Source organism: Hordeum vulgare, chromosome 2H (genome assembly GCF_904849725.1).
Source record: "Hordeum vulgare subsp. vulgare chromosome 2H, MorexV3_pseudomolecules_assembly, whole genome shotgun sequence".
Lineage (NCBI taxonomy): Eukaryota > Viridiplantae > Streptophyta > Magnoliopsida > Poales > Poaceae > Hordeum > Hordeum vulgare.
The window spans coordinates 474,638,620-474,658,191 of NC_058519.1; the positions used below are offsets into that span (position 1 = coordinate 474,638,620).

Here is a 19,572-nt window from a genome sequence, read left to right on the forward strand (position 1 = left end):
TTTTTTATCGCTGATCCATGTGTCTAAGCTTTACATATACTGAATCTTGCTAAGTTACTACTGCTCCTACTACTGTCACACCTGCTACTCAATGCTACTATTACTGTTGTTACCAAAATTGCTGCTATCATTGTTATGACTACTACTATTATTTGCCGCGGTACTAAATCCTTTGTTGCAGAGAGAATTCCAAGGTCCGCTTGAATTGACAACTCAACTGTCAAGGCCGATAAATATTCTTTGGCTCCCCTTGTGTCAAATCAATAAATTGGGGAGAAATACTACCCGTGAAGACTGTCGTGATCTTCTATACTTGTGAGTTATCGATGCTTCACCTTTTAATGGCTTATAAAGAATAGGAAGCGATGAATTTTTTAACCCATGCCCCCCTTCTACTCTAAACACTCGAAGCTGCTAGCACACCCAATCCCCCTTTCCAAGCTCGAAGCTTTCCACATCCATGGACAAAGTGGGTCTGAAAGGGAGATGGGTGGCCTCCAAGGTTACAGACGCCACCATCGAGGCGTTCAGGTCAACGTAGTACAACCCCATTGATGCTGCTTGCCGGGCTCCATAGACATGCGAGCCCATCCCCACTCCCAAGACTAATCAGTGGGTCGTCTTCATCTCCCACCTCATTTGAGGCTTGGAGTTCCCCTCGCACCCTTTTGTGCCACGGATCCTTTTTTTCTACGGTCTAGATTTCTATAATCTTGCCGCAAACTCCATTATGCGCCTTGCAACCTTCATCACAGTATGCGAGGCATTACTTAGGGTGGAGCGCACTTTAGCCTCTGGCTGAAAACCTTCTTTGTCAAGCCCAAGAGTGGTGGCATTGACGAGTTCGCCGAATGCATGGTTGCCATGATGTGCAAGCTTCAGAAGACGGAGTGGCTGAAAGGAACCTGCACCAAAATTGTGAAGAATTGGGAGAGCGCGTGGTTCTATATCACTAAGCCACTCATCGCCAACCAGGCTGCACCTCCCCCCTTCACAGGCTTGCCTCCAAGGAAGCAGAAGTCCTGGAAGAGGCAAGGCCTAGGGTGGGGGAATCCGAAGGATCTAGTTTTCCTACGAGAGAGGATCCGAGCCCTCAAGAAGAAGAAAATGGATCTAGTGAACCTGGTCGACGTGATGCTCCATCGCTACATCTTACCGCTTCAGCTCCAAGCCGGCCCGGTGTGCACGTACAAGCCTAAAGACACCCCAACATTGTGGATCATCTTCCGCACAAATATCGATGGTATGTGGACAACTCTCTTTAAGCCTTCCCAGAATGAATTCTCCGTAATTGGACCGGACAACGGCTATAAGGCCTCGCACTCCATCCGAGCTAAGTGCCAATGCTACTGCAACAACAGACCTTCCTCGGCAACGGAGCCAGAAATCCTTCTCCTGTGGGCTACGCCTATAGGGATTTCCTTGGCAAATATGCAAAGGATTCCCCCGTGGCCTTGGAGCCTTGCGTTGGTGTTTCCTTGAAGAGGAAAGGGTGATATAGCACAGCGGCGGTAAGTATTTCCCTCGGTTTGAGAACCAAGGTATCAATCCAGTAGGAGGATCGCGTCAAGTCACAAGTACATGCACAAACACAAAGAGCTTGCACCCAACGCTATGAAGGGGTTGTCAATCCCTTATAGATTGTTTGCAAAGTGAGAACTGAAAACAAAAAAGGAAACAAAGCAAAGTAAAAGTGAAAGCGGAGATGCTAGTTGTGAATAGACCCGGGGGCCGTAGTGTTCACTAGTGGCTTCTCTCATGAAAGCAAGTAGACAGTGGGTGAACGAATTACTGTCCAGCAATTGATAGAACGGCGCAAAGTCATGACGTTATCTATGGCAATGATAATATCTATAGGCATCACATCCAAAACAAGTAGACCGATACTTTCTGCATCTACTACTATTACTCCACACGTCGACCGCTATCCAGCATACATCTAGTGTATTGAGTTCATGAGAACAGAGTAACGCCTTAAGCAAGATGACATGATGTAGATGGACAATCTCAAATCTATGATGAAAGCCCATCTTGTTACCCTTGATGGCAACAACACGATGCGTGCCTTGCTGCCCCTTCTGTCACTCGGAAAGGTCATCGCATGGTATGAACCCAAAACCAAGCACTTCTCCCATTGCAAGAATCATAGATCTAGTTGGCCAAACAAAACCCAACACTCGGAGAGACTTACAAGGATATCAAATCATGCATATAAGAAATCAGCAAAGACTCAAATATAATTCATAGATAATCTGATCACAAATCCATAATTCATCGGATCTCGACAAACACACCGCCAAAGAGGATTACATTGGATAGATCTCCATGAAGATCATGGAGAACTTTGTATTGAAGATCCAAGAGAGGGAAGAAGCCATCTAGCTACTAACTACAGACCCGTATGTCTAAAGTGGACTACTCACGAGTCATTGGAGAGGCAATGATGTTGATGTAGAAGCCCTCCAGCTCGAAAGTCCCCTCCGGCACGGCACCGGGAAGGGTCTCTAGATGAGATATCGCGGAAACGGAAGCTTGCGGTGGCGGAAAAGTGGTTTCGTGGACGCCCTGATTTTTTCTGGGATTTTAGGGAATATATCGGCCAAAGAGCTAGGGCACGGGAGCTCCAGGGAGGCCACAAGCCTGGTGGCCGCGGGCCCCCCTAGCCGCGGCCACAGGGTTTGTGGGCTCCCCGTGAGCCTCCTTCCTTGGCCCTCAAGTCCCCCGATCTTCTTCTGTTCTGGAAAAAATTATTTCGGGGGTTTTATTCCGTTTGGACTCCGTTCCAAAATCATATCTGAAAAGAGTCAAAAACACAGAAAAAACAGGAACTGGCACTTGGCACTGAATTAATAAGTTAGTCCCAAAAAAGATATAAAAGGTATATAAAACATCCAAAGTTGACAAGATAACAGCATGAAACCATCAAAAATTATAGATATGTTTGAGATGTATCAGCCAACGCCGTAGATTTTAATCAATCCTTCTTTTCATATTAATTCAAGTTCATCAATTGTCCCTATAAATGGGATTCCAAGGAGGGACGTATCAAGTGCCCTTCGCCCTTACCCGAGGATGGCAAGACCCCCGAGATCCAAGCCCTCCTGCTTGTGGTGCCTTTAGAGGCCCTAGCTAACTTCAAGTAGGGACACGGGAAAAGAAGGAAGGGTTTGTAGGTGTTAACCATCGCGTGATCCCGACCGCCACACAAAGGATGACAATCAATAAATCAACTATGCTCCGACTTCCTAACATAGCAGTTCACCATACGTGCATGCTACGGGAATCACTAACTTCAACACAAGTATTTCTAGATCCACAACACCTTACTAGTATATCTTCAATATTACCACAACCACAACTCAAAACTAATTGAGATGAATCAAACTTCTCTAACTACTCAATGCACATGAAGGTGGAAGTTTTCATATCCCTTTGGATAACTACCCCTTTTGAGACTACTTTCATAGCATAGATCAACTACCACGCCACGCGTTGCTGTGCTCTAAAAGATATAAGTGGAGCACATAGAGCAAAATCAACTAGCTCTAAAGATATAAGTGAAACACATAGAGCAAAATCAACTAGCTCTAAAGATATAAGTGAAACACATGTGAGCTGAATTGCCTAATCAAAGGACATAAGTGAAGCTCGACAAAATCACGGTGAGTGCATGTCTCTCTCTAGCTGTGCAGCAAGGAAGATTGTGACACAACAAAAATAAAAGACTCCTACGATACAAGACGCTCCAAGCAAAACACATAACATGTGGTGAATAAAAATATAGCCCCAAGTAACGTTACCGATGGATTGAAGACGAAAGAGGGGATGCCTTCCCGGGGCATCCCCAAGCTTAGGCTTTTACGGCATCCTTGAATCAACTTGGGGTGCCTTGGGCATGCCCAAGCTTGAGCTCTTGCCACTCTTTATCTCTTTGTCCATAAGAACTTCACCCAAAACTTGGAAACTTCACAACACGAAACTTAAACAAAAACTCATGATATCATTAGTATAAGAAAGCAAACCACCACTTCCTTAGGTACTGTAGAAAACTTAAATTCTACTTATGTTGATGTTGGGTTACTGTATTTTCAATCTTCCATGGCTAATACCCCCCATACTATCCATAGTTTCATCAAAATAAGCAACCAACTCAACAAAAACAGAATCTGCTAACAGCAGACCAGTCTGTAGCAATCTCTATACTTCGTATACTTCTGGTACTTCACAAATTCTGAAAAATAATGACATTCTGAAGAATTTGCGTAGCAATCAGCAGCAAAAAGAATCAACTCAAAATCTCTCACAGGAAAAAATGAAAATTCTTTTCCTGAGCAGAAAGTTTCTGTCTTTTCCAGCATGACCAAACGATCATCCCCAAGACTAATCATAACGGTTTTACTTGGCACAAACGCAAAAGAAACACAAAAAAACACAATCACTACAGAATTATGAAAGTGTGGAAAACACAAAACAGAAAGAAAAAGGATAGATTCGTTGGATTGCCTCCCAACAAGCGCTATTGTTTAACGCCCTTAGCTAGGCATAAGGTGATGGAATCACGTATAGTCATCTTTGGTGCTCAAACCATAAGTAGCCCTCATCATAGATTCATAAGGCAATCTTATTTTCTTTCTAGGAAAATACTCCATGCCCTTCTTTAGCGAAAATTTAAATCTAATATTCCCTTCCTTCATATCGATGATAGCACCAATAGTCCTTAGGAAAGGTCTACCAGGAATAATGGGACATGAAGGATTGCAATCTATGTCAAGTACAATGAAATCCACGGGTACATAGTTCTTATTTGCAACAATAAAAACATCATTGATCCTTCCCATGGGTTTCTTGACAGTAGAATCCGCAAGATGCCAATTAAGAGAACACTCTTCAATCTCATGAAAACCAAGAATATCACATAAAGACTTTGGAATCGCGGAAACACTAGCACCCAAATCACACAAAGCATTGCATTCATAGTTTTTTATTTTGATTTTGATAGTAGGTTCCCACTCATCATGAAGTTTTCTAGGTATAAAGACTTCTAATTCGAGTTTCTCTTCAAGAGATTTCATCATAGCATCTACAATATGAGCGGTAAAGGCTTTGCTTTGGCTATAAGCATGTGGAGAGTTTGCAATTGATTGCATCAAGGAAATGCATTCAAACAAGGAGCAACTATCATAATTGAATTCCTTGAAATCCAAAGTGGGAGTTTCATTACTACCCAATATTTTGATTTCTTCTACTCCACTCTCCACATCTTTATCATCAAGATAGGTGGACTCCGAATCATTGGGGCGTTTTTCAACCAAAGTGGATTCATATCCAGTCCCTTCATCAATAGGTTTGACACGCGGAAACAAAGATTCAAGAGGAGTCACACCAAGCACTTTAAGATCTTCGTGATTTGCATCACTAGAACGCACCCTTTTAAACCGTTCATGCTTAGCGCGAATTTGGGCAGTTCTTTCTTTGCTCCCATTCATGGAGACACGCATAGCTTTTAAAGTTTCAACCAAGTTAACCTTGGGAGGAGCACATCTAACTTTCAAAGCATCAATATCGCAAGACATCCTATCAACGCTCTTAGCCAAATCGTCTATTTTGAGTAGTTTTTCCTCTATGGACGCATTGAAAATCATTTGAGAGTTGATGAACTCTTTGATATTATTCTCTAAATCAGAGGTTAATTTGTTATGATTTCCATAAGTGTTGTTGTAGGAATTGCCATAGTTGTTAGAGGAGTTACTAGGAAAAGGCCTAGGAACATAGTTTCCTCTAAAAGCATTGTTGTTGCCAAAATTATTCCTACCAACAAAATTAACGTCCAAACTAGCGTTGCTACTCTCAATCAAGGAAGATAGTGGCATGTCATTAGGATCTAAAGGAGCATTTCTACTAGCAACCAAATTCATCAACTTGTCCATCTTAGCACTAAGCGAGTTAATTTCTTCTATAGCGTGTACCTTTTTGCTAGCAGGTGACCTTTCAGTGTGCCACTGAGAGTAGTTGGTCATGATATTGTCTAGGAGTTTTGTAGCTTCTCCTAACGTGATTTACATGAACGTTCCACCTGAGGCGGAGTCCAAGATATTGTGAGAAGCAAAATTCAAACCAGCGTAAAAGATTTGTATAATCATCCACAAACTCAAGCCATGAGCGGGACAATTTCTAATCATTAACTTCATCCTCTCCCAAGATTGTGCAACGTGTTCATGATCAAGTTGCTTGAAATTCATGATATCGTTACGGAGAGAGATAATCTTAGCCGGTGGAAAATACTTGGATATGTAAGCATCTTTGCACTTATTCCAAGAATCGATACTATTTTTAGGCAAAGAAGAAAACCAAGTTTTCGCACGATCTCGCAAAGAGAACGGAAAAAGCTTCAATTTAACAACATCATTATCCACATCTTTCTTCTTTTGCATATCGCAAAGTTCAACAAAAGTATTAAGATGGGATGCGGCATCTTCACTAGGAAGGCCAGAAAATTGCTATTTTATAAGAAGATTCAGCAAGGCAGCGTTGATTTCATACGATTCCGCACTAGTGGCGGGAGCAATCGGAGTACTAATAAAATCATTATTATTAGTATTCAAGAAGTCACAAAGTTTGGTGTTTTCAGCCATGATGACTTCAACAAACAAACAAGAACACAAGCAAGCAAGAAAATGGGCAAAGGAAAAAAGGAAAAAGGCAAAAGAAAACGGCAAGGGAGAAAGGCAAATGAAAATGGAAAATGTGAAGTGGGGGAGAGGAAAACGAGAGGCAACTGGCAAAAAAAGGTAAATGCAAGAGATGAGTTTGTGACACTTACTTGGATAGATCTTGACTTGATCTCTCCCCGGCAATGGCGCCAGAAATCGGTGTGTTGATGGGAGATTATTCTTGTCTTGATACTCCTCGGCAAGTGATCCTCCCCGGCAACGGTGCCAGAAATCCTTCTGCTACTGCAACAACAGACCTTCCCCGGCAACAGAGCCAGAAATCCTTCTGATGTCGGCTACGCCTATAGGGATTTCCTTGGCAAATATGCAAAGGATTCCCCCGCGGCCTTGGAGCCTTGCGTTGGTGTTCCCTTGAAGAGGAAAGGGTGATGTAGCATAGCGGCGGTAAGTATTTCCCTCAGTTTGAGAACCAAGGTATCAATCCAGTAGGAGGATTGCGTCAAGTCACAAGTACCTGCACAAACACAAAGAGCTTGCACCCAACGCTATGAAGGGGTTGTTAATCCCTTATAGATTGTTTGCAAAGTGAGAACTGAAAACAAAAAGGAAACAAAGCAAAGTGAAAGTGAAAGCGGAGATGATAGTTGTGAATAGACCCGGAGGCCGTAGTTTTCACTAGTGGCTTCTCTCATGAAAGCAAGTAGACGGTGGGTGAACGAATTACTGTTGAGCAATTGATAGAACCGCGCAAAGTCATGACGTTATCTATGGCAATGATCATATCTATAGGCATCACGTCCAAAACAAGTAGACCGATACTTTCTGCATCTAGTACTATTACTCCACACATCGACCGCTATCCAGCATGTATCTAGTGTATTGGGTTCATCAGAACAGAGTAACGCCTTAAGCAAGATGACATGATGTAGATGGACAATCTCAAATCTATGATGAAAGCCCATCTTGTTACCCTTGATGGCAACAACACGATGCGTGCCTTGCTGCCCCTTCTGTCACTGGGAAAGGTCACCGCACTGTATGAACCCAAAACCAAGCACTTCTCCCATTGCAAGAATCATAGATCTAGTTGGCCAAACAAAACCCAACACTCGGAGAGACTTACAAGGATATCAAATCATGCATATAAGAAATCAGCAAAGACTCAAATATAATTCATAGATAATCTGATCACAAATCCACAATTCATCGGATCTCGACAAACACACCGCCAAAGAGGATTACATCGGATAGATCTCCATGAAGATCATGGAGAACTTTGTATTGAAGATCCAAGAGAGAGAAGAAGCCATCTAGCTACTAACTACGGACCTGTAGGTCTGAAGTGGACTACTCACGAGTCATTGGAGAGGCAATGATGTTGATGTAGAAGCCCTCCAGCTCCAAAGTCCCCTCCGGCAGGGCACCGGGAAGGGTCTCCTGATGATATCTCGCGGAAACGGAAGCTTGCGGCGGCAGAAAAGTGGTTTCGTGGACGCCCTGATTTTTTCTGGGATTTTAGGGAATATATAGGCCAAAGAGCTAGGGCACGGGAGCTCCAGGGAGGCCACAAGCCTGGTGGCCGGGCCACAGGGCTTGTGGGCTCCCTATGGGCCTCCTGCGTTGGCCCTGAAGTCCGCCGATCTTCTTCTGTTCTGGAAAAAAATATTTCGGGGATTTTATTCCGTTTGGACTCCGTTCCAAAATCAGATCAGAAAAGAGTCAAAAACACAGAAAAAACAAGAACTGGCACTTGGCACTGAATTAATAAGTTAGTCCCAAAAAAGATATAAAAGGTATATAAAACATCCAAAGTTGACAAGATAACTGCATGAAACCATCAAAAATTATAGATACATTTGAGACGTATCAGCCAACGCCGTCGATTTTAATCAATCCTTCTTTTCATATTAATTCAAGTTCATCAATTGTCCCTATAAATGGGATTCCAAGGAGGGACGTATCAAGTGCCCGTCGCCCTTACCCGAGGATGGCAAGACCCCCGAGATCCAAGCCCTCCTGCTTGTGGTGCCTTTAGAGGCCCTAGCTAACTTCAAGTAGGGACACGGGAAAAGAAGGAAAGTCTTTGGATCCGAGATCCTTCGGACACAAAGTCCACCGACGTTCGGATCGTGTCCTTCGACGAGCAGGGAGGATGGGAAGAGGCGGAGAAGGAGAGCAAAGGCACTTCGTCCCTGCCAAGGAAATGGGCGGCGGCTGAAGAGGTTGTAGGGGCTAACACCCTCCGCAACCGTAGACGCCTCGTCAAGGCCTCAGACCTCGCACCTCGCAATGTGATACGTCTCCAATGTATCTATAATTTAAGAAGTATTCATGCCATATTTAACTATGTTTACAATACTTTTATATGGTTTTGATGCACTACATATGATTTAATTGTAACTAACCAGGACTTACGTTGTTTTCAGCAGAATTATCGTGGTTTTGTTTTTTGTGAAGAAAATAAAAGTTATCGGAATCACCCAAAACTATTTTGATGACTTTTTCTGGAACAAAAAAGAAATACTGGAGTAATAAAACATCGAAGGAGGACCACCTGTTGATGCCAAGCCAACAGGGCACAGACACCCCCCGGGCATTCCCTGATGGCTTGGGACCACCATGTGGCTTTGTTTGACATGATTCCAATGCTGAAAAATCAAATATATACATAAAATCTCATATATAAATCTAGAACTTCCACTCTACCGCTACAAGCCTCTCTACCAAAGAAAACTCATTTGGACCCTTGTTCCGGCACCCTGCCGGAGGGGGCAATCATCACAAGAGTCCATCTTCATCTTCCCAGTGGTGTCCATGGCAAAGAGGGAGTAGTTCACCCTCGGGGCTGAGGGTATGTCCTAGTAGGTATGTGTTTGACCACTCTCCCTCGCGTTCTTGAGATTTAATGATCTTGATGTATCATGGGATTTGTTAATATAGTTGGATTATATGGTGTTTATCCCTTGCTATCTTGATGTAATGAATTCAATCTTTCCCTTTGAGACTTTGCTATGAAGGATTGAATATTAGATTTGAGATCACTTGATGTATGTCTTGCATGTGGACACCCTGGTGACAATGGGGTGTTTTATCCATTCACATGATATATGTTTTGGTACTAAACTTGCGGATTCTTGTGGCGATAATGGGCTAATCTATGCATACGGGTTCTTACAAGTTCTTGTCCTACTTTCTCCGATAGAAATCTTGAGGTAATCCTTGAAGTTATTTGTGTTGGATTGAATACATTGAATCCAAATTTGTTTGATGCATGTCAAATAATTAACCCAAGGATACTTGACATTGGAGTATCTAGGTGACATTAGGGATGATTGATGTGTAACATAGGTGTTATTCTAGTACAAAGTCTAGGGATATTTGTGACACTTATAGAAATATCTCAATAGATTGATCAGGAAAGCTTTAAGGGGGTTCTACTACCTACAACAATTTCATCTTATATTCTCTGCTACTTATGAACTTTGAAGTGATTCTTTGTCGCATGTTGAGGGATGATCATATGATTCTATTATGTTATCATTATCGAGAGATTGCACTAGTGAAAGTATGAACTATATGCCTTATTTCTAAGCATTGCAATACCGTTTATTATGACTTTTATTACTTGTTACCTTGTTGTTTTTATATTTTCATATTACAAAAACCTATTTCTACTATCCATATTGCACTTGTATCACCATATCTTCATTGAACTAGTGCACCTATACAATTTAACATTCTATTGGGTGTGTTAGGGACAAAGGAGGTTTCTTCTATTTGATTGCAGGGTTATTTGGGAGAGACCATCTTCATCCTACACCTTCTATGGATTGATAAACCTTAGGTTATCAACGTAAGGAAAATTGCTACCGTCCTACAAAACTCTGCGCTTTGAGGCCAACGCGGTCTACAAGAATAAAGTTGTGTAGTAGACAACAAGATCTTTTCCGGCGTCGTTGCCAGGGAGGTGACTTCTTGAAGGTCTATGTTTAGATCTTGCAATTAAATCTTTTAATTTCTTCTTTTCACTAATTTTGTTTTATAAAACAGAACTACAATAAATGGAATTTAGGTTGCCTCCATATCCTCGCCTTTATAATGTGTGTCGTGAAAATGATGGTTCGGAAAATTGTGCTCAACTGTTAGAGGAAGAATTTATAAAAATTCTTAATGTGAAATCATTGAATGATGAGCATGATAGCAATATTGTTAGTATGATTTCTTTGGATATCCATGATGCAAATAATGATTACACTAGTCATGAGAAAAATATATTTTTATAAGCATGTCAATTTTTGTAAAGTTAATAAAATTTGCGAAGACATGACATATAGGGATGATAGATTTCGTAAGAAGCATAAACATGGTAAAACCAATTGGTGGCTTAAAGTGATAGATGAACTTGCCACAAGATTATGTTCTCTTCATCCCATTAATTTTGAACTTTGCAATAGGGTTGTTCATCTTAATTTCCAATGCATGCATTTTCATTATCGTACCTTTTCCAAATATTGTGATAATTTGATCTCCCGTGAACTTTAATTATTTTTGGGGTGTGAAGAATTATCACAAAAAAATGATTGGTCTGATATATTCCTTATCACTAATGATAATGAAACTAATCTACATGAAATCTATATATTTTTGTAGTAAATTGCAATGAGAAAGATTATATTGCCAACTATAAAAAGACGAGAAACCAATAGAGTATAAGAGAAATACTAATTAAAGGGTAAAGGTTTCCCAATACCCTCATATTGTTTCTCGTAATTAATCATGTTGCAAGGAGGAGCTTCCCGTCGAACCAATCTCTTCAATAAGAAGCTCAAAAAATTCTTAAACCCACACAAAATGTATTAAAGAATAAGACGAAGAGAAGAAAAGGTAAAGGAAATAATTTTGCTCCTATCATTGTTGAGAATGAATCCAAAAGTAGTGTGGATAATGATACGCTTGATGATTATTTTGTTATGCCTACTACTTGTTCTAGTGATTATTATTGGGAAAATGACGACACTCCTTATAGTATTGAAAATGTTTTTGGTACTAACCTGGAAAGTTATGATGATAATAATTGTGATACTATTGGTGCCATTCATGCTATTGATGTTTATACTAATGATATGCAAAACCACGAGCTTGGGGATGCAATGTTTGATGAGAATGACATGTTTGAGATTCCGTTTGTTGCACTTAATATTTGACCCAAGCTTGTTTTGCCTTGTTTTGCCTTCCTATGCTAGCTGGTTCTTGCATCCATAAAGTGTTTGTTTGCGGAATACCTATGCATAGGAAGCATGTTAGAATTAAATGTTCTTGCCATGTTGTTCATGATGCTCTCATGCATGTCCCAGTTACTACCTCTTATGTGAGCATCATTGGAATCATCATGCCTAGCTAAAAGGCTTTAAAGAAAAGTGCTTGTTGCGAGACAACCCAACACTTATCCTTTCTATTTTTGTGTGTTCACATGATTAAGATACTGTAGTTATCATGTTTTGTGTCTTTTATTTCAATAATGTACTAAGTAAAGCCTTTGGGATAGTATGGATACTTGTTGATTTGATTCTGTGCAAAAACAAAAAGCTTTATGTCCAGTATATGAATTCTTTGATTTTACTGGAGCTCCAAAACATTCTGAAATTTTTATACAGTGTTTATGTGCAAAATCTTTTCTCTGCACTAATTGCTCAGAATTTTAAGAGATATGGAAGTATGGTTAAGTTCAGATCTTTACAGAGTGTTCTGTTTTTGACACATTCTGTTTTCCATGCATAGTTTGCTTGTTTTAATGTTTCCCTAGCTTATATTTAGTGATATAAATTATGGAAATGATAGAATATAGTAGTTATTATATGAGAACAATTATGAATATTGTCTTGGCAGTACCTAAGTGAATGATCTATCTTTATTACACTAACCCATCTCACAAAGTTCCATTAAGTTTTGTGTGATTGAAATTTTCAAGTTTTCGGTGAGATACCGATATGAGGAGAATAAGGAGAAGAAAGAACCTAATCTTGGGGATGCCCAAGGAAACCCCAAGGTAATATCCAAGGAAGACTCAAGTGTCTCAGCTTGGGGGTGCCTCGGAAGGCATCCCCTCTTTCATCTTCAACATTTGCATGAAACTTAGTGCGGAGGTCGAAGGGCTCGAGAAAATCACACGGGATCTTGCCATGAGGGCGCATATTTGCACGGAGTTCTTTATGTACCCCTTCTAGCGGGTCTTGCACTCTAGGGGCCGTTCGGTCTGATATGTGTTGACATATACATGCAATTCGTCATCTCTTGCTTCGTGATCAAAATTGGCCAGCACCTTCCGATGTGGGAACGACTTGGGTACCTCACATCGGGCTTCGAGCTCTTTCTCGGCTGCTAGGAATTTTGCCCACTCATCATTGAGAATGTTTTCATGAGTGCACAACTCTTGATGTTTCTTTTTCATGCTTCGTGCCATTGCGATTAGATGGCGCTAAAAACGGATCTGCCCGGATGGGTTCGTGGGCACCACAAAGTCTTCGGGTCTGAGGCTAACCTTGTCCTTGGACTTGGGGAGGTAATCCTCGTCCGAGCCATCATCTGAGGTGTCCATGTTATCGGGGCCATCCTTTCAAGGCGTCCCCGTTAGCCCATTTTGTTGGGCAGGTGAGACTTGATCGTTTCCACCCTAGCTTTATGAGGGATCGGGGGCAACGCCGTGATCACCGTCGCCCGTGGAGTCTGTCTTCCTTGTCCTTCCACTCGTACTCGTCGGCTTCCGCTTTGGGAGACGTCGTTTAGAGCCCTCCTTGGGCTCCTTCATGGGATCTTCCTTTGAAGTGTCAATGACGTGGACATTGTATGTAGCTGTTGCGGGCCAATTCCCCGTGCCGGGAATGGCCGCAAGTGTGAGTGCTCCAAAATTGGTAGGGTCACCTTCTTCCATGTCTATGCCCTCGTCGGAGCCGATGTCAAGCATGTCGGTCACGTCCTCGGCCGTGGCGACTAGGTGGTGGTGGGTGGGATGAAAATTTCCTAATTGTTGGATTTACATCCGATCCGAACGTACACTGTGGTAGAGATTGCCAGGTTCTGTATTCGATCCAGCATCTCGTTTATTTGAGAGAGCTCATTGGCATGGAGGGCCTGGCTATAAGTCTGCCTAATCCAGATGTGTTTGTTCGGGCTGCTTACTACAAGCCCGTTATCCTCATCACTCCGGGCTAACACTAGGTCGGCAGCGAGGGAGGTTTCCTCGGAGACCTACAGCAGGTCTGTGGACAGGTTTGGCTCTGGGCCCCATTCGAGGAGGGGACCGGATCAGGCTCGCCGGCCACCGGATCCGTCTCCGGAATTAGCTTGGTCAAGAGATCGGACTTGATGGTCAGATCGGAGACCTTCTCTAGAGTTCTACTCCCTCTGTTCCTAAATATAAGTCTTTTAAGATATTTCACTAAATGACTGCATACGAAGCAAAATGAATGAATCTACACTTTAAAGTATGTCCATATATATCCGTATGTAGTCCTCCAGTAGAATTCCTAAAAAGACTTATATTTAGGAACGGAAGGAGTAGTATTGGAGGGTTCTTCAAATCGATCTGAGATTTGTTCCAAAAAAAACTAGGTCTTCTCGGGTATCCGTGACGTACTCCAGACTTCCAAACATGACAATCTAGTTCGGGGCGAAAGTTTCGACGCGGCCAAGGCGGTTGGTCGAGTCAGCGTGCAGCACCACACTGCCCAAGTCAAAAAGTTGGCCGGAAACAAAGATGTCACCATAACCAATGATGATGTCAAACTGCAGGTGAGCCATCACTCTCTGGTGATCCAAAAACGAGCTCTCAATGAAAGCACAAATGTCGGTGTCAAAACCGACATACCTCGGGTAATGGGGGCAAGATGTTGATCAGACCGATGGACAGAAGACAGAGGACATAGTGTCTCTACCCAGATCCAGGCCCTCTTGAAGGAGGTAAAACCCTACGTCATGCTCTTGTTTGTATTATGGGTGTATCAACGTATATAGTTGATCTACCTTGAAATCATGAGTTGTGGTCTAAACTGTAAGGATGATGACGAATACATGTCTCTACAGACTAAATCCTCTGGCTTATATAGACATCAGGGGTATCTAGGGTTACATATGGCCGGTTACCATCTATGGAATAGATGCAGAATCTATTAAACCTTTAGGACTGCACGCCAGTTCCTTGGAGAACTCGATGTTCTTACACCATAGGTTTAGAGGCCTCCGGATTCTTTCCTTCAGTATTGGGCCATTAATCCAGCCCATAGACTAGGTCGACTAGGCCGGGATCCCTTAGTCCACGACAGCGTCACTTGGTCAGCCTAGGCCTTTTCAAGGAGGGTGTGAGATTTGTATTTCTCACCTCCGTGAGGTCGTACTTGGTACATTCTACATGCCCTCTCGAGCATTTCCTTCTCCGACGCGGCGAACTGCTATGCAGACGCGGCTGGTAGCCTCTACTGATCTACATCAACGACTTTTTACCACTTAGTTCTAGCTACAAGCTCGAGTGAAATACGACACGAGTCCAGCAACTCAAAGCGCGATTGCACACTTTATGACAAATAATTAGAAATTAATCAATTTAGCCACAGTCATGTTCAACAGATCACATTTAGGACCAAAAAAAAACAACTCAGGACGCACACACGATGGATGCCACATCCTCACATCTTGGACCGTGGGTTCTAGGCTTAAGTTTTGTATTTTTTGTGTAGAAATAACCCGGGATGAAAAAGTACAAACATAGCTCCTCACCAAATGCCTCTGCTTTTGGGGCAAGACCTTCTTGAGAGTAGGATGCCTGCTGAGAAGGAGTGTGAACCTACACTTTCCTTATGCTTGCCTTGCCCCAACAGCTAAATAAAGGGTGGGCATTGAAAAGGAATCGGTGACGTCCTTTTGAGGAAAGCTTAGCTTGGTAGGTGCAGCTTACTCACCCTGGCACTTCTTTTGGGCTTCTAGGGCCTGGTCGCTGAAGCCAGTCGCTGCCCATCTCATTCGATGGATCGATCTTTTTTTTGGTTTGAGGATTTCGAAGGACCGATCTGATGTGTAGACCGAACGACAACCACAACGCACACGCAGTACAGACGTTCGCTAATCACTTCCCTTCCCATCTCTTCCGAGTAGATCGATCTATCTTTTCGCTTTGACTGAATTGGCGTCTCGACAACGATCACTTTGCAGCTAGGGAATAAAAATGCGAGGGGCCCATTTTCCTTCTCGCACCGGGGCCCCGAATTCCTGAAGACGTTCGTGAGCATACCATCATCATGCCATTGATGTTGCTCATGAAATAGACTATATCGTTGTTTCACCATCAACATAGACGAAGACCTACGGCTTCTTATCCGCAGGCGAGGCTGTTAGGATGCTCGCCCCAATGGTGGCAATGGTGAGTGTGCCTAGTGCTATAGCACGAGCGCTCTCATTGGGGTCATCGACATGGGGCTCATGACGCCACTGCACCACGTTTAGGTCCACTATCGCGCCGCCTCGCTCTATCACCGGCCTTCCGAATCGTTCTTTAACCTAAATGTGATTACCTCCCAAATCATTCTTTGACCTAAATGTGATTACTTAAATGAGATTGCATTTTAGGTTACGAGTATTTGATCTACAGTGTGCAATCACTTTTATTTTATTAATTAATACCAAATTTTAGTCTACAATCTTTTGAGTTTCAATAAGTTTGCACCGCTGAGACAAATGCCAGAGGTGACTTGCTTACGAATGCATCGTCTACAGATGAATGTAGGAAGAAAATTTTGGCACCCCAATTTTTCTTTATGTATCTTTCAAATTTTGTATGTGTGTTTTATAAGGGTTTGCGCTACTTAATATATGACCTTTGATCTTTTTCAAAGAACTGTGAAAACTGTGAATTTGTTTGAATTCAGCAATACGTATGCTGCAAAGTAATCGCAATCTGCTTGCCAAACTGACAGCCGTGCCAGTGTCCGCTAGATACCTTGTGCTCCCGCTATAAATACTCCACGTTGCGGTGCTCTTAGTATCAAGCAGTGAGCTTTATTACACTAGTGAGCCGTGAGCCGTGAGCCCGTGACAAGTTTGTTTCTCTCCCGTAGTCCCTAACTCGATCGAGATGGCTGACCAGTACGGCAGCAGCGGCTACGGCAGGTCCGGCGCCGGCGGCGACTACGAGAACAAGACCAGCAACGAGGGCTACGACCGCCGCGAAGGTGGCTACAACAAGTCCGGCGCCGAGGACTACGATACCGGGTACAAGAAGTCCGGCACGGACGACTACGACCGCAGCAGCGGCCGCGGCGGCTACAACAAGTCCACCGGCGACGACGAGTACAGCGGCGCCGGGTACAAGAAGTCCGGCGGGGACGAGTACGACAGCGGCTACAACAAGGCAAGCAACGAGGACTACGGCCGCAACAAGTCCGGCACCGACGACTACGACCGCAGCGGCGGCGGGTACAAGAAGTCCAGCGGCGAGGATGAGTACAGCAGCGGCGGATACAAGAAGTCCGGTGGCGACGACGAGTACAGCGGCGGCGGATACAAGAAGTCCGGTGGCGACGACGAGTACATCGGCGGCGGGTACAAAAAATCTGGCGGCGACGACCAGGAGTACGGGTCGTCCCGGGGCGAGACTGAGAAGTACCGGAAGGAGGAGAAGGAGCACAAGCACAAGGAGCACCTCGGCGAGATAGGTGCCCTCGCCTCCGGCGCCTTCGCCATGGTACGTACCTCCCGAACGATAATTCGTCGCGCAAACATGTTTAGGCGCACGAACGCAAGTTTCTATCGTTGATTGATGGTGCGAATTAACGGCCATGCATGTGTGCATGTGTGTAGTACGAGAAGCACCAGGTGAAGAAGGACCCGGAGAACGCGCACCGGCATAAGATCGAGGAGGAAGTGGCGGCGGTGGCGGCCATTGGCAGCGGCGGGTACGCGTTCCACGAGCACCACGAGAAGAAGGAGTACAAGGAGTCGGCGGAGGACGCCGAGGACGAGGAGTCCGGCCGCGGCGAGGGGAAGAAGAAGCACCACTTCTTCGGCTAGCCAGCTGCTGCTGATCGATCCGCGATGCAGCTAGCTAGCACACGCGTACGCGCGAGCGTGTGTCCAAAAAGAGCCGGGAATTTGTGCGTATATATGGCTCGTTATATATACGTACGTACGTTGGTCGGTGTCGTGTGTTGCTGCTGCGCCCTGCGTGCATGTTGTATGGAGTATTTTAACTTGCTGTGTGTCTACGTATGTCGATTATTGTACGTACTGTTTCTGCATGGATATGTTGAGAATTCAATCAGTTCTTTTGTCTCCGCGCGTGGCCAATTCCTGGCCGCACGATTGGTTAGCTCTCATCACTCTTTTTTTAGGAGAATGCTGCATTTTATAAATTAATGTGGTACATAAGTACATAGAGTTTGCCTGATACATTCTGGAGTAGAATAGTACACAGCTTTTGAACAAGCAAACTCACAGGACCTAGCTAGTATGTGAGCAGCAACATTCAACGACCGCTTAATATGGCAGAAGGTAACTGAACAAAAACAAGCAACCAAACGCTTAATATCTGACACCGCTACACCCACTTCAGACCTGTAGCCACCATGCAAGAGGCAGCGACCGACAGGACACATTACTAGATGTGACAAATCCAAATATGGTATTTTTCTTATATAAAAATCATAACGGTTTCCCTATATCAGTACCACTTTCGTAATTTTTGGTTTAAATTTTGCCTATCAGCTTCTTTTTCTTTCGTATTTCATTTTCACCTTATTTTCATTTTTAAAATTCGTGATTTTAAATATTTTGAACTTTTCTTAAATTCATTTTCTCCTTTTTGATATTTATTATTCTTTTGAAACTTATTCAATAAATTGAAAAATAGTTTAGAATATCAAAATTATGAATTAATAATAGTTTAAATTTTGCATGGGTCATTTGTATGTTCATTCTCACTTGCTGACAAAAGTTGGATAGATTTGATAAACGTATGCATGTACATCATGTGAAACGCACGGATGTTGGTAAGGGCGAAAGGGGTGTTATAATGTGATGACGTTACTCCGAGTCATGAAATGGACTCAATTTTAGTTTGTGCACAATTTTAGAATTTTAAATTATGTATGAATTTTTTATAAAGTTCTGCACATCTTCCAAAGTTGTTAACAACTTCCCAATAATTTAGGGTTTAGAATACCAAAATTACGGTTTAAGTAATAGTTCATCAATTTTTAAAATAACAGATCATCAACTTTATAAAAGGTTTATTAACTTTCAAAAAAAGTTCGCCTATTTGAGGAATAGTTCACGAATTTAGAAAAAAAACTTCATCAATTTGTGAAAAAAATCATCTATTTTGAAGAAAAATTGACGAACTTGAAAAAAATCGTCATTTTAAAAAACAAATGGTGTGAGGTTTAAAAAGCTAACGCATTTAGAAAGGAAAAGGAAATAAAAAAAAGGAAAAAAGAAAAAGAAAAAGAAAACAAAACAGAGAATACTGCGTTCATGGAGATTTTTATTAGAGTAAAAAACAATTCTAGCACATGAGGTCTTGTTGCCTAGATGGTTATTGCAGCTGTGATAATACCTAAAAAATAGAGAAAACATGAACGCATACGTGAATATGATCAGCGTATGCAAAACAAGACCTCATGGTTGTTGCCCAGCAGAGGAGGACGTATATGTATGAAAAACAAATACAGCGTATACGTGAATATGATCATCCTATCCTTTATTATAAAGAGGTATCGATTAATTTGGACCGTCCTTGTGTTTAGAAGGGGTGTAACGAAGCAGAAGTGATCAATATAAGCATTGATCTTTGAGGCAACACGATGTGGATGGATATTACCTTCACCATTTCTTACCACATTCCTTGCTTCCCAAATAT

The 19,572-nt window shown here is 42.7% G+C and overlaps 1 protein-coding gene across 1 annotated transcript; it reads left to right on the plus strand.

Moving 5' to 3' along the window:
• The first annotated feature begins 16,706 nt into the window (after positions 1-16,706).
• Positions 16,707-17,976, plus strand: LOC123426721 (keratin, type II cytoskeletal 2 epidermal-like). The gene is made up of 2 exons (XM_045110592.1): positions 16,707-17,400; positions 17,517-17,976. The coding sequence occupies exons 1-2, from the start codon at positions 16,792-16,794 to the stop codon at positions 17,724-17,726; spliced, it is 819 nt and encodes a 272-aa protein (XP_044966527.1). The 5' UTR covers positions 16,707-16,791; the 3' UTR covers positions 17,727-17,976.
• The last annotated feature ends 1,596 nt before the right edge of the window (positions 17,977-19,572 follow it).

Excerpts from the sequence above, each read along its gene's own strand:
- LOC123426721 (XM_045110592.1), top strand. The coding sequence starts at position 16,792 with ATGGCTGACCAGTACGGCAGCAGCGGCTACGGCAGGTCCGGCGCCGGC. Across the intron at positions 17,401-17,516 it reads CCTCCGGCGCCTTCGCCATG|TACGAGAAGCACCAGGTGAA; the intron begins GTACGTACCTCC and ends GCATGTGTGTAG.